This window comes from Silurus meridionalis, chromosome 1 (genome assembly GCF_014805685.1).
Source record: "Silurus meridionalis isolate SWU-2019-XX chromosome 1, ASM1480568v1, whole genome shotgun sequence".
Taxonomy (NCBI): domain Eukaryota; kingdom Metazoa; phylum Chordata; class Actinopteri; order Siluriformes; family Siluridae; genus Silurus; species Silurus meridionalis.
In genome coordinates, this window is record NC_060884.1 from 11,171,379 (window position 1) to 11,189,476 (window position 18,098).

The following is an 18,098-nucleotide window of genomic DNA, read 5'->3' on the forward strand; positions in this document are numbered from 1 at the left end:
CTGATAAATGAATAAGTTTAGGTTAGAAATGCTGCTTGCTCTCACCTTCAAAGGATTAAAAAAATTCAATGTGTTTAATGTTATGAAATTTAATATGTGAATGGATTATGTGTAACATGCATTTAAATAAAGATTGTCAACTGAGTATCCAGTTTTATGATTCAAATATGAACAGTACATCAGGTATTTAATCGGAATAATTTGGTAAAAATCTCTGCAGAAAAAAACGTAATTTAATTGATTTAATTCATTACTTATATCATTGTATTTTGGCTTTAGCTTTCAGATTATTACACAGTCTGGGTTTTTTTAAGAGGAATAACTCATGCAATAAATGTGATAAAATAAAACATATGTGGACACTTTATGACATTTTATTTTAACATTGAATTTTTTAATATATGGCTGCCCCAGAGAAAATAAAAGCCCTGAGCCTTTTCTAATGACTAACTCTGTTCGCTGACTTGTGCAAGTCTGCAATGATCTGTCCTTTTGAAAAGGATCTTTTTTTCCTTTGTTTTTTTTTTTTTTTATGGTTACAATTCACAGAGAAATATTTTTAATATGCAATTTAATATTTGTACCATGGTAAGTGAATGAAATAAAAAACACTTAGTGAGAGTTCCATGACTAAATGCACTCGAAACAAGGGGGTTAATTAAATATATTTTTTTCCTAATTAGTAATAATGTTTCGTGAGTCATTTAAGTCAAAATTTTTAATGATTTTGTACCAGTGTCATATATCCCCCCTCACTCCATTCGCGGCACTCAAAGTAGGCTGTAGTGCATGTATATATGTTTCATTCATGTCATGCGCCCCTAATTTTAGTGTAGTTTCATGAAGTAACTTGTCTAATTGCACTGCAATTACCTAGCTGTTTTGTCTCTTCTTTCATGCTTTCTGGATCCTGTTTCTGTTGCTTCTCATTTTACATTCTTGTTTATGCGCTGGTATAAATTTTCTAATTGCCTGACCATTCGTTTCACATTTCGGCTTTTTGATTGCTTATTTTGATTTGTTTGCCTGTTTAAAAAACTTTCTTACCATGAATTTACATTTACAGCATTTGGCAACTTATTAAGGTGACTTATCTCATTCATACACCTGAGCTGGTGAGGGTTAATGGTCTTGCTTAAGCTGGTGCTGGGATTTGAATTTACAACCTTCTGATCAGAATGCTAACATCTTAACCATTGAGCTATCCCTTATTTGCGCTGACATCCATTTCTGCTATCAAGCATTCAGTGCATTCATTACATAATAGCCGGATAAATGAAACATCACAATTAGGCAAATTTATTTAACACAGGAGACCACAATGATCTGACTTTGCTAGTTTTGGAACAATAGTGATATGAGAAAGAAAAAACAAAGGCGATGGCTACGAGTCACCAAATATGAAAAAAAGACAAGTAATAAAATTTAATGTCAAATCTGTGCGAAACATCGTCAACATCCATAGACATGCAAACATAAAAATGTTCGTAAAGAGTAGCTGCCTGATGCCATTTAAATGTAACTTTGCATTTCAAAAGCCATTCAACAATCTGTTATGATAGGTCGAAGCAGCTATGTCTGTATCCAATTGCCTAGTTAAAAATAAATTATTTTTAGAACTGGAAAGTTCACGATAGAAATAAACAGCTCAACACCATTAGTGTGTTACGTTTATAGAATTCCAAACTGTAACCATCAAATCTTGAGACCCAGCTGGGTCAAAAATCCTCCTCTGAAATTCATATTTTATCCATGAGTAAGAGGTGGTGTAAGTGAGCCACAGTTGCAACAGTATTTACTAAAAGAGTGCACGTGTGCATTTTTGCCTATGTAAATCCCTTGTGATATGATGATTCTATTGTAAATGCAAGATAAAAACATTATAATGGTGATAGCACAAGTCTTTTTTATAATATATATATATTTCACATATCATGATGGTACTGCATATTGCAAACTACAACGAGTTAATAGAAGCAAACACAACATAACAATGCACTGTATATGGCTTATGGTTGGATACAGGATATGCTTACAGATTTAGTAAAAAGGAATGCGTAGTTGCTTTTATAATTCTCATTTTGTCCTTTTTTTTCCATTCTGCATACTCGTAAAATTGGGGAAATAATTTAAGGGACAGCTTTTTGTACACATATTTAATTACACTGAATGAATGCAGATCGGAATAAAAAACTTCAATAATATTTGCTTAGATGAAAAAAAAAAAAAGGAAAAATAAAATAATTCCATACTCAGACAATTTGCTCGACTACAAGAAGGCAATGGAAAAGACTCCAGAGACTTCACAGTGCATAACAAATTAAGACTGGAACGTCTCTGTTTTTCTTCTTATTTTACATTAGGAATACCAAGACAAAAAAAAAGAAAAAGAAAAAAAATGAAAAGTAAAAACAAAACAAAAACAAACATACTCCTGGCAGCTTTGACATCATTTAAAAAATATAAAGAGAAGACCTGACATCTATATACAGCTGAAAACGACTGAATGGTTTGTTACAATTTGTGTGAAACTAATCCTTATAAAAGAACATAAGCATGAGCGCATGATTGATAATAAACACATTGATTATTGTTTTTTAACTACATGACATAATCAAGGGAATTATGTCATTTGTTTTCCCTTTATGTCCCTGTGCCAAATATTTGTAAGCAAAATGAAATAGGATTAGTCCTTTCATGCTTTGCTCTGAGAGGTTCCTTTGATTTCCATGGATGCCCTTTCCTTCTGCCCAGCATATTCTCCAATAAAGGATCCATCCTCGTTAAACTGAACATCCTCATCGCCATAGTCCACTATGCTGTCCCCACTGTCCCCTCTCTTCAAGTCTCCTGACAGTGTGTGTTGGCTGCCTTTCAGGGGCTTCTCATCATTATCACTGGATTAAAAAAACACACAAACAGAAATATGAGCGAATAGGACTGCTATTCTGGGTCAAGTTAAATCCTTTAGAATGCCTAATTTTTAATTATTAAACAAGTTTACTGAAATACAGTTTAACTACTAGTAAACTTGTTGTATGGTAAAATAATGTAATGTATAGCATCATTTTATATACTGTACATTTCTCTGTTCTATATGCCTGCATCATGAACAATACATTCAACAGACTGCACAATAAAGTAGGATATCCATCATAAACCATATCCATCTCTTATAATAAATAATGTGTAATAAACCAAGCCGAATCTGAAAGAAAAAATACAAAACTTTTCAGCTCAGTTGAAGCTACAAAGAGACAGAAAAACTAAAATGTAAGTGTCTTTTAAGCACATTTTTGTAACATAATACAATAACATACTACTGTATGTGCTAATACCATTCATAAATCCAAGGAAAACTATAAATTATTTTATTGTGGTGAAGAAAACAGGATTGGAAAACCAATGTTTATTATTTTTTTAAAGACAAATACAGATAGTTTGTCTGCAAATTGTATTGGTTAAGGCACATGAATGTAGAAACAAAGAGGGAAAGAAAATCTTTATTTTTGAATGCCTGGATTTGTTTGTGCTACATTTTAGGCACACAGATTTACAGCAGTAGTTGGGGTGGAAATTTTGCTGAGATCTTGCCCTGCACATTATTGGAAGCCTGGCCAGAGAGCCAGTGTTTAATTAGCCATGCTTAATTTAGTTACATTCTAATGCACAGCTTTTATTTAATTATATGCTGCTAATAATCTGGATCACAAGCACTGTGTCGTTATTAAGATTTAATTGTTGTTCTATTATAATGTTGAATTTTAAATCAATTGCAGACAGAATCCAAAAACACATTTTCAAGCAAGCAATGCTGTCTCAAAAATAAATAAATACAAATATTCAGTTTAAATTCTGTGTATAGTTACCCCCCAATTATGAAGCTATAAGAGTAAGGATTGAAGTCCAGATATACTGATAGATGTGAGAGACTTACAATAAGGTTAACAAGAAGGAATGCAATTAGCTAGGGAACATTTGGAATAGTGCAATCAGACAATGCCCAATGGCAATAGTTTGCAATGTTGATCACATTATTATGTTCGGCTTGAATTTTCAATTATAAAAGCAAGAATACCTTAAATGGGATTTTCCTGCTTTTTTTTTTAAGCTGGAGCAGCCAGAATCATGATTCATAGCTCATCATCAGTTTGCTTTATGTATTACTCATCCATTCTTTTTTCAACTTAGGGAAAATGAAGATCTAAGTGAAATGGAATGCATAATTTTCTAATATAATACATAAAGAAAAGCTGGGGAAGGAAAAGAAAGACTGTGAATGATTGATTTGATATACAACTAATTTTAAAAATGCTATTTATTTCCAAAATAAAAACCTGCAGGTGTGTGAGAGGTTACACAACACTTACTGAAGACTGTTGGTAGCCTTGTTTAGTTTGATTTATGGAGGAGGATATTTGTCTCTGTATAAAGGTTTCAGTTTGTGGTAGCATAGTAGTAAAGAAGTGCTATAGTGATATGATGATTTACTAATATAATACACTAAATTAAGTATTTGCGGCTATATAAAAAAATGTTAATGATACAAATACTAATACTTTTCCATCTAATGTTCTTACTAGTAGATTCTACAATTTTATTTTATTTTTTTACAACACTACTACTACTGCTACTACTACTATTACTCTTTCTACTATTCCCTAGAAAAAAGAAGAGTACCTCTAAATCAATTCCAATAAATGAAATAAGGAAAAGTGGTATTGTATTTTTGGTACTAGATTTTTGGATGTTGTGGCTACACACACTGAGCCCTTAGAGAGACTGTTATGAAATGGATCACTGAAAGATTAATGAAATGAACACAGATATCGCTGCCCTGGAGATAAGTGCCTTTCAATTATACCAGATTGTCCCCCACATTATCTCCTGCTGAGGACCAGGCATACTCCATTTCAATTTGTTCCAAAAAAACAAACATGTTTCAATTTAACAGTGATGCCATTATGACTAATTTCTATCAGGACACTTGTGCCACATACCAAGCACTCGGAAATAAAAGCATTGACATTTTTGTTTGTTTGTTTTCTCCACATATTTTGTTAGCGCACAGTGGACAGGGCTTGTTCACTCACACACACATGCACACTGTAAAATATGGATAACATGCACAAGAAAAATTATTAGTGTTTCTCTGAAACGATTTTGGACTTTGGCCTACCTGTATTCACAGAACGTGTCGTCATTTATGCCCTGAGACTCCAAGTCTGGATGAAGATCTTCTTTCTCTTTTACTACAGACAGGAGGATAAATTTAGTTTTTTAAATTTCATTAACACAACTATTAAGGTAAATGAACCAATAAATTAAAGTGGAAATGCTTTCATGGGGATAGATCCATTCTGGGTAGTCATTTACTGTCGCTATGATGTAAATCCTAAAATTGGTAACAAAAAGGTCTGTCTAATACCTAGTATAATTGTCCAGTTTGGAATGTAATGTGGAATGTGGCTGAGCTTGCTGAGGCTGGTTTTCCTAAAGGAAACATTTGTAACAATATGATTTAGACATGCATCATTAGAGTTCCCCTGAACTCGAGCTGTGTCAGAACCGCTTTGGGAACGCCTTTGCGCTCTGAATCATGTATATAATCAGTCCAATGGAAAGTGTCAACGGTCGGGTGACGTCATGACCAGGAAGCTTCAAAGAACATGGAGTAAAACCAGCAGCAGCTTCTGTTGTTCAGGAAGTGCTCTGTGTGTGTTTGTCTGGTAATGGTAGGAGCTGTTTAGATTCCTTCTTTTCAGCTATGAAAGCGACCAGGAAAACGAAGCATTGCTTCTGTCTTTGCGTTCCTCCTTGCCCCTGCTATATTACGGGGGAAATGCATAAACTGCATGCTAAGTCAGTTCTTGAGGGAGCCGATTGCACAGATTGCGCTCACATGACAATGCGAACGCTCCGATATTGGAGAGCACTCTTTGAGGAGGGTGCTCTTGCACCTCGTGGTTCCAGCCCAGCTTTAGCCGAAGCAAAGCGGCGTGCTAGGACCTGGGGCTCGCAAGTGGACCTCGCAGAGGGGTTGGAGACAAACTCTTCCCTTTTGCCACTCTCACCTGTTTGGTCCAGCGCCCGATCGCAAGGTTACTAAGGAGACCGCTAAGTGGTCTCCGCTAAATCCTCCAGTTTATGGTTTAGGGTTAGCAGTTTCCAGCTAACCCTAACCCTAACCCTAACCCTCGTCTCCATAGAAAGGCATATTTGGCTAGGGCTGTCCTCCTGGACGCCCCGCTGTTCAGCGATGCTGTTAATGGCAGCATTCCAGTGCTTTCCTTCCATGTCGTGCCCCCTTGGGGCTGTTCGCCAGGCACAGCCCCCACCACCACAACCCAGCCCTCCTGGCATTGCGAGGTGCAAAGAGAGAGCATTTTAACGCTGCTCCAGGGCGTTGCTCTGGTTTTAGGTAAGTCTCGTCCGCCCTGTTCAACGAGTGTCCCCCAACCTGGTGGGGCCTGAGCATGCTCTGTCATGGAACACAAAGTAAACACTTTCTAGAGGAAGGCTGTGTTTCTCTTGGCCATCTCTCTCTAAAAAGTAGGGGCTCTTCAGGCCCTTTCTCTGACACCCTCTGGCCGGTGCCTTCCTCTACCTTAGATCAGGGTATGTTCCTAAAGTACCCTCAGTCATCCCACAACTTATCAGGCTCCAGGCATTCTCTCCTCCTCCCTTTCAGGTCCCAGACCAGGAGAAGCTTAACCGACTGTATATACATCCACAGATCAGAACTGTGGAGAAAGAATAAGCAGACGCTCAGCAGATGGATTGTAGATACTATTTCTTTCTCTTATGAGTCCTCTGGTCTCCCCTCTCCCTTCGGGGTCAGAGCACACTCCACTAGAAGTGTGGTGGCTTCTAAGGCCTTGTCCTCTGGAATTTCCCTTTAGGACATTTGCAACACTGTGGGCTAGTTCACCCCGCTGAACTATCAGGTTCTATAGCCTCGACCTCAGTGCCACTCCTGGCCCCTCTGTCCTTTGCCCTAGCTGTGCCTGTCCACACTAGTCAGGGATTGGTCAGTCTGGCTTGATTGGACTCTCGTTCCCAAAGCGTTTCTGACGCAGCTCGAGTTCCTGAAGGGAAATTTCTCCAGGTAACGTATGTAACCATGGCTCCCTGAGGGAATGAAACACTGCGTCTCTATGCCACATTGCATGCATCCATGCAACACTTGTTTCTCTTTTCGGAAGCTGCCGCTGGTTTCACTCCATGTGCTTATAAGCTTTCTGGTCATGACATCACCCTGCCAGTGACACAACACTTTCCATCGGACTGGTTATACACGTGATTTGGAGTGTGGACAATGCAGAGGAGTTCTTTACTAGTAAGGATTGTTTTTTTTCCAATTTTAAACCAATTTTTGGCTAATTAAAAATTTTGTATTGTATAGATGTAAATTGCTAAATCAACCGAATTGTTAATTTTTCCCTATGTGAGACTTTTGCATACCTCATGGTAATCGACATTAAAGCTTTAATCTTAATATTCGTATTAATTTTAGTATACATATTCTGCATGTTTAAATATCTTATTTTTGTTTTGTCTCAAATTATCCCACATATCTCTCTCTCTCTCTCTCTCTCTCTTTCTCCATTTCTGTTTCTCTTTAAATTCAAGATTCAGCTGGCTATTTTGGAATCGTAAAAAGGCTTTTCATTTTAATAAATAATACAACTGCAGTGATTTGTTTTAGTAGGATTTTACACAATCTTGTTCCAATGGTTACTCTCTATATTTTACTTTCTCTCTTGCTTTCTCTCTGAGGTTCTCTCTTTCAAACATCTTTTTTTTGTGTAGTAGCTCTGTTTAAAGGTTCTTTCTTAGCTATCTATCCATCATCTGTCCAGCTATCTGTCTCTCTCCCAACCTGCTATGCCCATGGGTAATTGGCCCTCGGTGGTAAATAAACACAAAGAGGTTGATGGAGGTGCATTTGATGCAGGTCCTTACCCGAGTACTTCCCTCCTTTGTTCCTGTTTACAAAGCAGGCGATGAGCACGATGAGCGTGAGCAAGGCCACAGCACACATCAGTCCAATAAACCAGCCCTGATTTGAAATTCCACTGTGAATGCTGGCCAAACCTGAGGAACACAACCATTTGTTCACAAAATTTAGCTGGACCTTCTTGTTTATTGACTGTTTACATTGACAAAGCCAGGCTTATCAATGTGCACACTAGGATAATACAAATTGAACAGCTCATTAATAATTAACAGCCAACATTTTTTCTGCTTTTGCTAATCTGATAAGATTTAGAGATTAATGTGTAGTAAACTTAAGATGTGAAGTTTCAATGAAAAAACAGCTTTTCACTAATCTGATAAGATTTAGAGATTAATGTGTAGTAAACTAAAGATGAGAAGTTTCATTCAAGGACAATGACATGGCAATGGGAAGCTTTTCGGCAGAGAACCCCTCCCCTCACCTTTGGCCCTGGTCCTGATAACATCTTCAAAAATGCTAGAACTATCATGCCAGCTTTTAGCCATAATGCGTACTGTATATTCTGTCCCCGGCTCCAGCTCCTTAATGACCAGGAAAGTCTTAGAGGAGTTAACGGCCTCAGATATCTTCCAGTTACCTTCACCTATAGAAGGTGAATAACCATGGAAGGGTTAGGACAGGGGTTAGTAAGCCAGAAACATGAAGTTAGTATTAATTAAATAGAGGTGTTAATAAGGTGCCACTAAACCAGAAACAATCATTTAGGATTAACAAAGTGTATGTTAGCACTAAGAAATTCAAAATCAAACAAATATGAATAATTCATTAAAATATTGAACTTGTTTCACTCAGTATGACTTGTATAAGCTTATAAATTAATAGGATCAGCCTTGTTAGCTATGAAGAATGTTAAGATGAGCTTACGGTTTTTCATATATGCAACATATAACTCTGAATCCGTTTGCTCCTTCCCCAGAATCCAGCTGATATTTGCAAAGTTGTCGCTAACTGAGGTGCTAATGTTCAAGACAGAGGGTGCTGACAGGAACAAGAGGAAAAGAAAAAAAAAATAACATGGCAAGACAAAGAAGTGGTTAGTGTATGTCAAGAAAGAGATCTGAGTTTAAGAAGACAAAGTTTTGCTAGTTTGCTTGAGGAGGGGGAGCAGAATTGTTTTCTGTACGTGGCCCTCTTAAAGATGACATGAATGACATGAATAAAATGTTTCTTATTAATGTAAAAGCAGCATTTGTGCTATTTATGCAAAGGAAGATTGCTGAGTGCATTAAGACAGCAAAATAAGAAGAGCAGACAGGATGCACTTTTAAAGTAACACCACTAAAAGAAAAATGGCTTTTATAGAACTAAAGCAAAATTATAACCCATGTTCCTAAGACATGTTTTTTTTTAGTTTCTCTTTTATGCACTGAATATGCTGAAAGTTTCAGCCTCCTTTTACTAAATGAATAATTGCTTATTTAGCTCAGAGATGTGGCTTTATTTTAATGAACAATAAGCTTGAGCTAAGTTTCAGGAATCTACACCAACCATAAATATTAAATAGTAATGAAGTTATATCAAACAGAAAATATGAACCAAACCTCATAGGTAAGCCCCAAAAGATATTTTCATGGTTACTATGACACAAAATACACATGGTCTGTACACCTGTATCCCAGCTAATTGTTTTCACCACTTTTGTGTATCCCAATTAGGCAAAGTGTCTTGAGCTGTCAGCTTTGTTTAATCTACATCTCACTCATGGAAACGTCTTCCCTCATGACCAGACGTGATAATCACATCCATCACACTCTTCCCCTTAGGCCAAGTGTTTCTGCGTTACATAGCTTCTGGCACACATTCTCTCCTATCGCACTATTCGAAAATGTCACCCGCTAATTTCAGACGTGTTTCTTTTCTTCCTGTCACAGCAGCGATTCGCGTAAATCGCAGTTCACTCTGATGCTTTCATGTCACAAGTTAAAAAAATGGAGTGGGGGGCTATAAATATCGAGTGCTGCAGGCTGGGTCTTTGTCATTTGCTGCTGGAAAGTAGGATTAAATAGAACAGGAAGCATCTGCTAGCACAGCAGTATAGGAGAAGCCCTCACGCCGGGCCAAAAAACACCAAAGCCACGGGAGTAAAGAAAACGTTCTGATCCACAGATTTCAACTGCTTCCATTTATCCACTTAAGTAGTGGCAGCTGACTCTCTATGTAGCTCTGTCTTTCACCTCTCTGGCTGCTATCCCCAACTGTCACACATGAGAAGTTCTTACTCGTTCAGATGCTGGCTATTTACTTGGGATTGTGCCACTAAAGCTTTTCCACCAGCTTAACAAAGCATACCCTATCTGTGCTTCACATTTGATCAGTTACGGACAACAGTAATGTAACAATCTGTTGTCTCAAAAGGGTTTACCATTAAAGAGTAGACATGGAGAAAAATACTGTCTACTGCCCACAAAATATTAAAATATATATATATTTTCACTCACACATCAAAATGACAGAAAATCTCCTTTTCTTTTCAATTTTCTCTTTTTTTATAACCTAATTTTTCATGTATAGGCCATACTTTTTGGGCAGCGCATGTCTATTTTTAAACATGGGCTCATGTTTAATACCTATAGAAGAAAGTGTGGCTTTAGCCACAGGGAAGACAGAAGGTTCTCTTGGAGTCATACAAGTTCTGGGCTGTCCTGAAAAGAAAAATAAGATCTTGAGGTAGTCCACTAAATATTTGTAGTAGTTTCTACTAGGCTTTATTCTAATTAATCTATGCATGCTGCACTAATGGACTCTTTTGAACCAAAGAGTCATTGGATGAAACTAAGGACTAAGTGCAATATAAAATTTAATTTAGTGTTAGTTAATTTTGTGATATTGTGTTTTTTATCTCATCTATAAAAAGATTGGTTGAATCTGATAAGGTTGGTTGCTCCTTTTTTTAAACAATTGTGATGTCCATGTTTATATTTCATTTTTGAGACAGGCATGGTAAGCAAACACACAAAAAACTTTTAATAAACCTGCTTTGTGTTACTAACCAGCAATGCTTTCATTTTATTTAACCAGTGGCAAAGCCCTCTCTGAATCAGAAGCAATGACCTACATTTACAACCTAAATTCTAATATTTGTTACATGAAATTGTATTAATTTATTTCCAACAGTTTATTCTCTTAATTTCGTAGCGTTTCTCTTGGCTGTACTGCTTCTAGTATGTGTATGCGGATGTTAGATTTTTTGTCCAATCAGATTTAAGCTTCTATGTGCTGCCATGTCAATCTAATCTGCCCAGGGCCTGCAAAATCTGTTATGCTGGCCCTTTTTACCATTGTCTCCTTATGAAATAGCTCTGTTTCTTTAACAAATCAGATTTCATATTCTCCTCACAGGGCCAGCTAGCACAGAGTAGCGTCAGCATTTTTCCGTTTTCTTATTGAATGGTCAGAGGGAAACTGTTACAGCCAAACACGTGTGTAGCGCTCTGCACATATTAATACATATGAGTTAGACTTTGTTATGCCTACGGAGAAGAAAAAATTTATTTGGTCTCAGAAATACTTAAAAATAAATTTTCCAGAAACGCTAGACATCGTGAGCAGAGGTCGGCCAACTCTGAAGCTAGCTAGTTGTCTCAGCCTGGGAAAGGGTTTGTTCTCCACGTCCAGACCAGTGAATACTAGCGGTACCACTGGCTTACAGCCTCTGAGGAGCGGTGCAAATTATGAGTATGCATCCCTGGTGAGTAGGTTGTATTTTTTTTTTTACAATTTGTATGTTTTTGTCATGTTATTAGACAAATATTTATTCTGAACTGCTCCAGATGATGTAGGTGGCACAGGTGCAGTGGTAGTGTAGAGGTTTGGAGTTGTCTTAACTGGGTTTCTTGCTTTAGTAAAATGGTATTCACACTAAATATGTGAAATGCCTCTCTCTCTGTAATGCCACGTGTTGTTATTTTGCGTTTTTGTATAGTATTGATGTTTTCTATAATCGCAACGTGATAGTGGTGGTATTAAGAGGTGGAATAAGTCGGGTACGTCCTCACTAAAGGCCCAGGTATCAAATGCATGCCACTTTATGTAACATTTCTATTTTCGTAAACTAAAGTACCACTAATGTTATTAGTACTATGACTACAGCTACATCTATGAAACAAAGAAGACTTCATACTGATGGTGAAAGTGGGCACATCTGTTAAAGCTGGCAAGTAAAACAAACAAACAAAGAAAATGATAAAAGCAACAGAAAAGCAGAAATGAGACAGCTTTTTAAAGACAGCATACAATGAAAGTAAAACGCATCTACTTTCTTTTGAAAGCAATGCAAATTACCAGGGCCTTGTAAAGAAAATGCACCCTAGCAGCAGGCATGAAGAAATGCTGAGCTCTTACAAATTGGGATGTTCAAATTGTTCTCTGTAATACTGCTGAACACTGAGTTTACATTACTGCATGTAAGACTTATATCCCTGCTCCGTTTCTCTCCTCCTGACAAGACTGAGCCCCACAGTATGTCTAATGGCCTGTTGTTGATAAAGGAAATAAGATATCAAACTGTACATGAAATAGGCGATTCAAATTCCCTGCCTTTTTTAAAGACTATGCCATATATTAACGCAAAGCTAAAAGATTAAGGCTTTCATGATATCCTTGCTGCAACTGTGCGAATTCTTAGCCAAGTACAAATTATAAATAGTTCTTTATTGATCACAATTCATTGTTAAGAATGTAAAAATGGTGTATTCTACACCGCACATGTTCTGGTACATTTACTTGATCAGTGTAGATCATTACCTTATATGAAATGATAACTACATATTATTTCCCTTCCTAATGCTAGATGTGACACATTATTTATTTTCCTTTTCTAAAGCGTTCACCCTTCCCCCAAATCAATAAGCACTTGGTCTTCCTTGACAGTGATGAATGTCCCTGCTCCCACACTGCTATGATATTGTTTAGCAATAAAGAAACGCATAGCTGAGCATATGAAAAGCATGATGGAACGAGAGGGTAAAAATGAACATCCTCTGGCATGGATGGATGACCAGAAACGAGTGACTTGGCCATCCATATCAGAGAACCAAAATCACTCCGGTGTGAGCCGGGATCCATGCAAGAGTTTAATTCTCATAATGGCTACGCCCTGGTACTCACGTGCTTCTGGAATGGTGATGTACTCCTCACTGGTTGCAGGACCACAGCCAGTTTGTGTGCAGTAATACAGGTAGAACCTGTAGCGACTAACAGGCTCCAGGTCCCTAAGGTGCCATTTATTTGTATCAGGGTTGGTGATGTTCACAGTCTGGAGAGGTCCCACTTCCGCTGTGTTGTTAACTATACAGAAATGGAATAAAATTCAGATTTAATGCAAGATACAATAAACTGTGTTGTGTTTTTACTCCTAGTCCTTTAAGGCCACTGAACTAATTATTATTATTATTATTATTATTATTATTATTATTACTTTTTATTATTATTATTATTATTATTATTATTATAATTATTATAATCCCATCTGAAAAGACTTTTACACCTATACACTGCTAGGTACATTTAACACATAACTTCCTGATCTGAAGCTTTAACCACTGAACCACAATTTAAATTTTTTTACCCTCATTCTAAAATGGTAAAATCTAAAAACTCTGTGGCATGGGCGGTTGAAAAATGATCTCACTGCATTCACTGCAATTGATTACCACAAACAACAAATAACTCAGCCGTTCATGTCACAAGACAAGGACCTCTGACTGCTAGACAGGCTCAAATAATGCATCTCATTCCAATACCATCCCCATTCCCTGTAGACCCATGTAGTGACCTCTGAGATCCTGGGCTGATTGATTAAGCTCTTGAAGGGTATGATGAATACTTGAGAGGAATATAGTGTGTTGTGGGAGGAAACCAGAGCTCCTATCTCCTAGTAATGTGTGGAATATTTGAAAAATGATAAAGAAAATAATTAATTCAAATAATGTGTGATATGATCGTTATTACACTATGCAATCAGCTAAATAATATTTGATAACATTATTTCCCTTTCTGAAGGTGACATTTTTTTTTACTTTTTTAAATCCTTTCTCCTTCCTCAAATCAATGAGCATGTGGTCATCCTTGACAAAGACAAACATACATATTAGTGCTTGTGTGTGTGTGTGTGTGTGTGTGTGTGTTTGTGTGTGCGTGTGTGTGTGTGTGTGTGTGTGTGAAATACATTGGCTAAAAATATCCTGTTATAAGGGTTTATTTATCTGTGAGTCTGGAACAATAATATACCAAACTAACACTGAAGTCTATTATTGTTTTTCGGTTAAACATTAAATGCTTGCAGCTGTATGTTTAGGCTGAAATCCCATAACAGAATTAACAGCATAACCGAATTATTAAAGAATATAATCACTTTCCCTTCTTTGGAAGATGTTAACAATTCTGCCTTTTGAAGAAAGCATATTTTAGCAACCGGACCTATGTCTTTGCTTTAAGCTCTTAATAGAGGTTATTCGCTGATTGTCTGACCCACTACTGAAACCCATACAAATAAACTCCTGCCGTCATTCGGGAGTGAAGCTGGTGAATCGCAGACGGAGGCGGGTTAAATTGGCAGGTAACGGGTGATGATTCTCACCTGTCTTATTACCACCAGCCTACTTATTTGTGTCTTTTTGTGCTTTCAGTGACAGCTGTAACTAGAGAGACAGTGAGTGCTCAAACTGACAGTGTGCAACACGTACAGACACACATACACACACACACACACACACACACACACACACACATACTTGAACGTGAACATGAACTTGAACGAAGGCGAAGCCATGAGCATGTGATGGACCCTTTTCAATTGTTTTTATTTTTTAATTTTTATTGAGTTTCAGAAAGTTTAGGGTAAATAAATGTGAACCCAGACTTCTGCTATAATTTCTCTGCTGCCTCACACACCAGATCGTACAGCTACATACATCTATAAATTAAGGCAAATAAGACTTGAAATTAAGAATATTACTGAATACAAGGAGGACAGGCTCAGGCAGTGTTGACAATAAGTTGGGTCTGTTTCTCATATAATATTTTTTTATTGATGTGCAACGCTTTGCAGATAAGCGACAGATCTTGTCTATCTAGAGCTGCAATGTGTTCTATTCTCCATAATGTGCTGAGTTCCAGTTACTTCCTGCAGACACATGCCCTTCTTCTCTTCTAAGATGGCATTAAGAAGGATTTGAGGGGTGTGACAGACACTTCACTTTTAATATAAAAATACATCTATAAATAGCAGTGTAACGTGATGGATATTAATGATCACTTAGATACAGGAAATATAGATTCTTCTCTTCTGCTGTGATGTCAAATCATTGTGTTTTCATCTCAGTGAGATCACATATGTAGATTTTTGTGATATAAACATTAAATAATATACATCTTTACTGGTATAGACGTGAATCAAAATAACTTCTGAGAACGTCTGCTTTTTTTGCCATTTATTTTTGTCAGCTGTGTGAGCTTTGCCTTTTATGGAGTTTTGTAGGCATCACTGAATGCAAATTAGCTGTGCTGTGCACATGTCTAATTATTTACAGTGATTAACTTACATACGCAGTCGAGGAAAGAAAAAAAATCGGATTTTTGACAGAAATCTTAAGTAGACTTTGGCTTTCAGTAACATTTACACACAGCTCTAGTAAAAGAAATGATAAATACGGCTAAAAGATTCAAAATTCTCTTACAAAGAACCGATTTTTAAATCCTTTTCAGAACACCACTGATAAATTTAGGTCTCAAGATCTCACGATTAAAAGCCAGGATTTCATGGATGTGTCCCACCCTCATGAAAGCTACACCAGAGTAGACTTGTGCAGCATTTACTCATTAAATGCATCATCAGACTGTCAGAGCATGTCATGAAAGGCATCAGACAATTTCTTTCAGTGAGACTGGTTAATTTGTTGCACAATGAGACATCCACTTCTATTCTCTGACTGTTTAAGAGACTATCTCAAATATTTTTATGAAACAATGTGCGTGAAATACTGACTGTGTAAAAGCCAGAATTAGCCATGGGATGTGTGTGCTAGCATTTTAAATTCCAGTCTGCCGTGTGCCACATGGACAGCTGGATGCATTATCCCAAACATTTCACACACGGCTTCCTGCGCAGAGACTTCAAAGGGCACTGAAGCTCTTGCACACTCTTCTGATTAAAATGTCCCTCCTTTTAATATGGAGCATGGCACTTAGCCACCGTGATCAGCTGCACTGTCAAATACATGAACCAACACACCCTTCCAGGCTGTGTGTGTTTTATTGCCTTCTTGGAGCCTAGAGATTTATTGAGTACTATGGGTCCAAAATGATGTGCAGGTCTTGAGATGAGAAAAAAACATTTGCTTGAACCCTCCAAAAAATCTATGCTTAATAATAAATGAAAGCAATTCAGGAAAATATGCATAAAAATTCAGATTTGCATTATATGTACCTGTGTGTATATATACATACATATGTTAAGTCACAGGTTCATAAAATAACCCAAACCAGGTCCGATGGGTGGGTGACCCAACAGTGCCTCCTAGTGGTAAAGTTTTATAAGAACGATGTAGAGCTTGGCTGGATATCCAAGACAGGTTGCATTTATATTGACATACTTAGCTGGTATTGCAGGACACAGCTGGTTAGAATTCCATTAGCCTCTACCGGAGGAGACCAGCTAAGTGTCAGAGCATGCTTCTGAACATCTGTAGCCCTGAAAAGTGCAGCTTGACCCGGAACTATTGGAAGGAGAAAAAAAAAGAGATTATTTAAAGAATAATACATCATTCCATTTAGGAATATTTTCTAATAAAGAAAGGTGTCACACACCATTAAATCTAGATCTTTTTAAACTACTACTACAATGGATCTGATAAGTGATTGACGGCTAACACAGTCTTTATAACAAGGACAAAAAAAATTACTAAAAATAGAATTGAATCGTTCCTCTTGCACTATTATTTAGTGATAACATTTCTTATAAATATGCCAGCTATAGGAGATATTTGGATATACATGGTTTATCATATAAATAGTTAATTGCCATGTCCATTTCCACCTTTAGTTTTAAGTAAATACATAAAAAAAAAGAAATGACATTTTTAGTGTCATTTCTTTTTAGTGTCAAGCAATTGAATTTTTCCTACCTCCCTCTGGAGTCTTAAAAGTGACCGGGTGGCTTCCTGGTCCATTGCCTCGTCCATTGTAGGCCGTGACTATGAGACTGTATTCGGAGAAAGGTTGGAGCCCAAGGATTAGGGCATGTTTTCTGTCACCAGGAAACATGAGGGTATGTTTATCACCATGCATTTTCTTTGAGTTCAAGAGACTGCGCAAACGCCACCACTGAACCTGAAACACAAAACTGCAATGTTAACAAAGCTTGGCTCTTTTCGTTTTTGCACTACACACAGTGTTATTAACTTCACTGCCAAAACAGTTGGTGATGCTGCTCCTAAATATCACTTTATCTCTCTTACTCTGTTAATTAGACAATCCATATGCACTATTCTAACTCTTACTGATTCCTAGCACTAACCGTGCTTTCAGTTTTATTGGTGTTTGGATTTTAAAAACCTATTTTGTAGCCTATAAACATGTGAAACCTCAGGAAGCCTTTTTTATTTTATTTTAGATGCAGCACATGACAAGAATCATGACAACAGCTGACAATTTTAAGAAAAACTCAGCGTTTAAGAATGTGGTGCATAGAATAGTTAAACATTTTACAGATGGAAACTCGAAAACCTATTGTCTAGAGGGTGTTTTGGCTCTGTCATGCCATTTAGTACATTTTGCATTTAAAATATTGAATCAGACTGTACATCAGGTAAGCAGCAAGTGTGTGAACAACGCTGCTAGCGCTGCTGCAGCTTCTGCATGAGCACACAAAATCATGCATTAATTATAAACCAGGCTCCTCTGCCTTATGTCAGGCTGTGTCACACCACACTGGCATGAATTCTTCTATAACAACACAACACCTCCCACGAGATCGGTATGTCTGATGCAAGCAAAACTTCTTGTTTTAGTCAGGCATAAATTAATATTATTGATATAATAAAATGTTAAGATGTTACAGTAGTTCTATAATATAAAAAAT

At 37.1% G+C, this 18,098-nt stretch overlaps 1 protein-coding gene across 8 annotated transcripts in view; it reads right to left on the bottom strand.

The window, feature by feature from the left end:
- Positions 1 to 1,276: 1,276 nt before the first annotated feature.
- Positions 1,277 to 18,098, bottom strand: part of chl1b (cell adhesion molecule L1-like b) — an 84,403-nt gene continuing 67,581 nt past the window's right edge. For 6 of the 8 annotated variants that reach the window (XM_046847061.1, XM_046847086.1, XM_046847048.1 and 3 more), the window contains 8 exons: positions 17,143 to 17,347; positions 16,612 to 16,734; positions 13,127 to 13,306; positions 8,885 to 8,998; positions 8,442 to 8,603; positions 7,966 to 8,097; positions 5,180 to 5,252; positions 1,277 to 2,897 (listed from right to left, as the gene is read on the bottom strand). In XM_046847061.1, the coding sequence (XP_046703017.1) occupies positions 2,696 to 2,897; positions 5,180 to 5,252; positions 7,966 to 8,097; positions 8,442 to 8,603; positions 8,885 to 8,998; positions 13,127 to 13,306; positions 16,612 to 16,734; positions 17,143 to 17,347 (1,191 nt within the window). In that variant the 3' untranslated portion in view covers positions 1,277 to 2,695. The remainder of the gene's footprint in view (positions 2,898 to 5,179; positions 5,253 to 7,965; positions 8,098 to 8,441; positions 8,604 to 8,884; positions 8,999 to 13,126; positions 13,307 to 16,611; positions 16,735 to 17,142; positions 17,348 to 18,098) is intronic. The other 2 variants (XM_046847097.1, XM_046847104.1) reach the window with 2 other exon arrangements.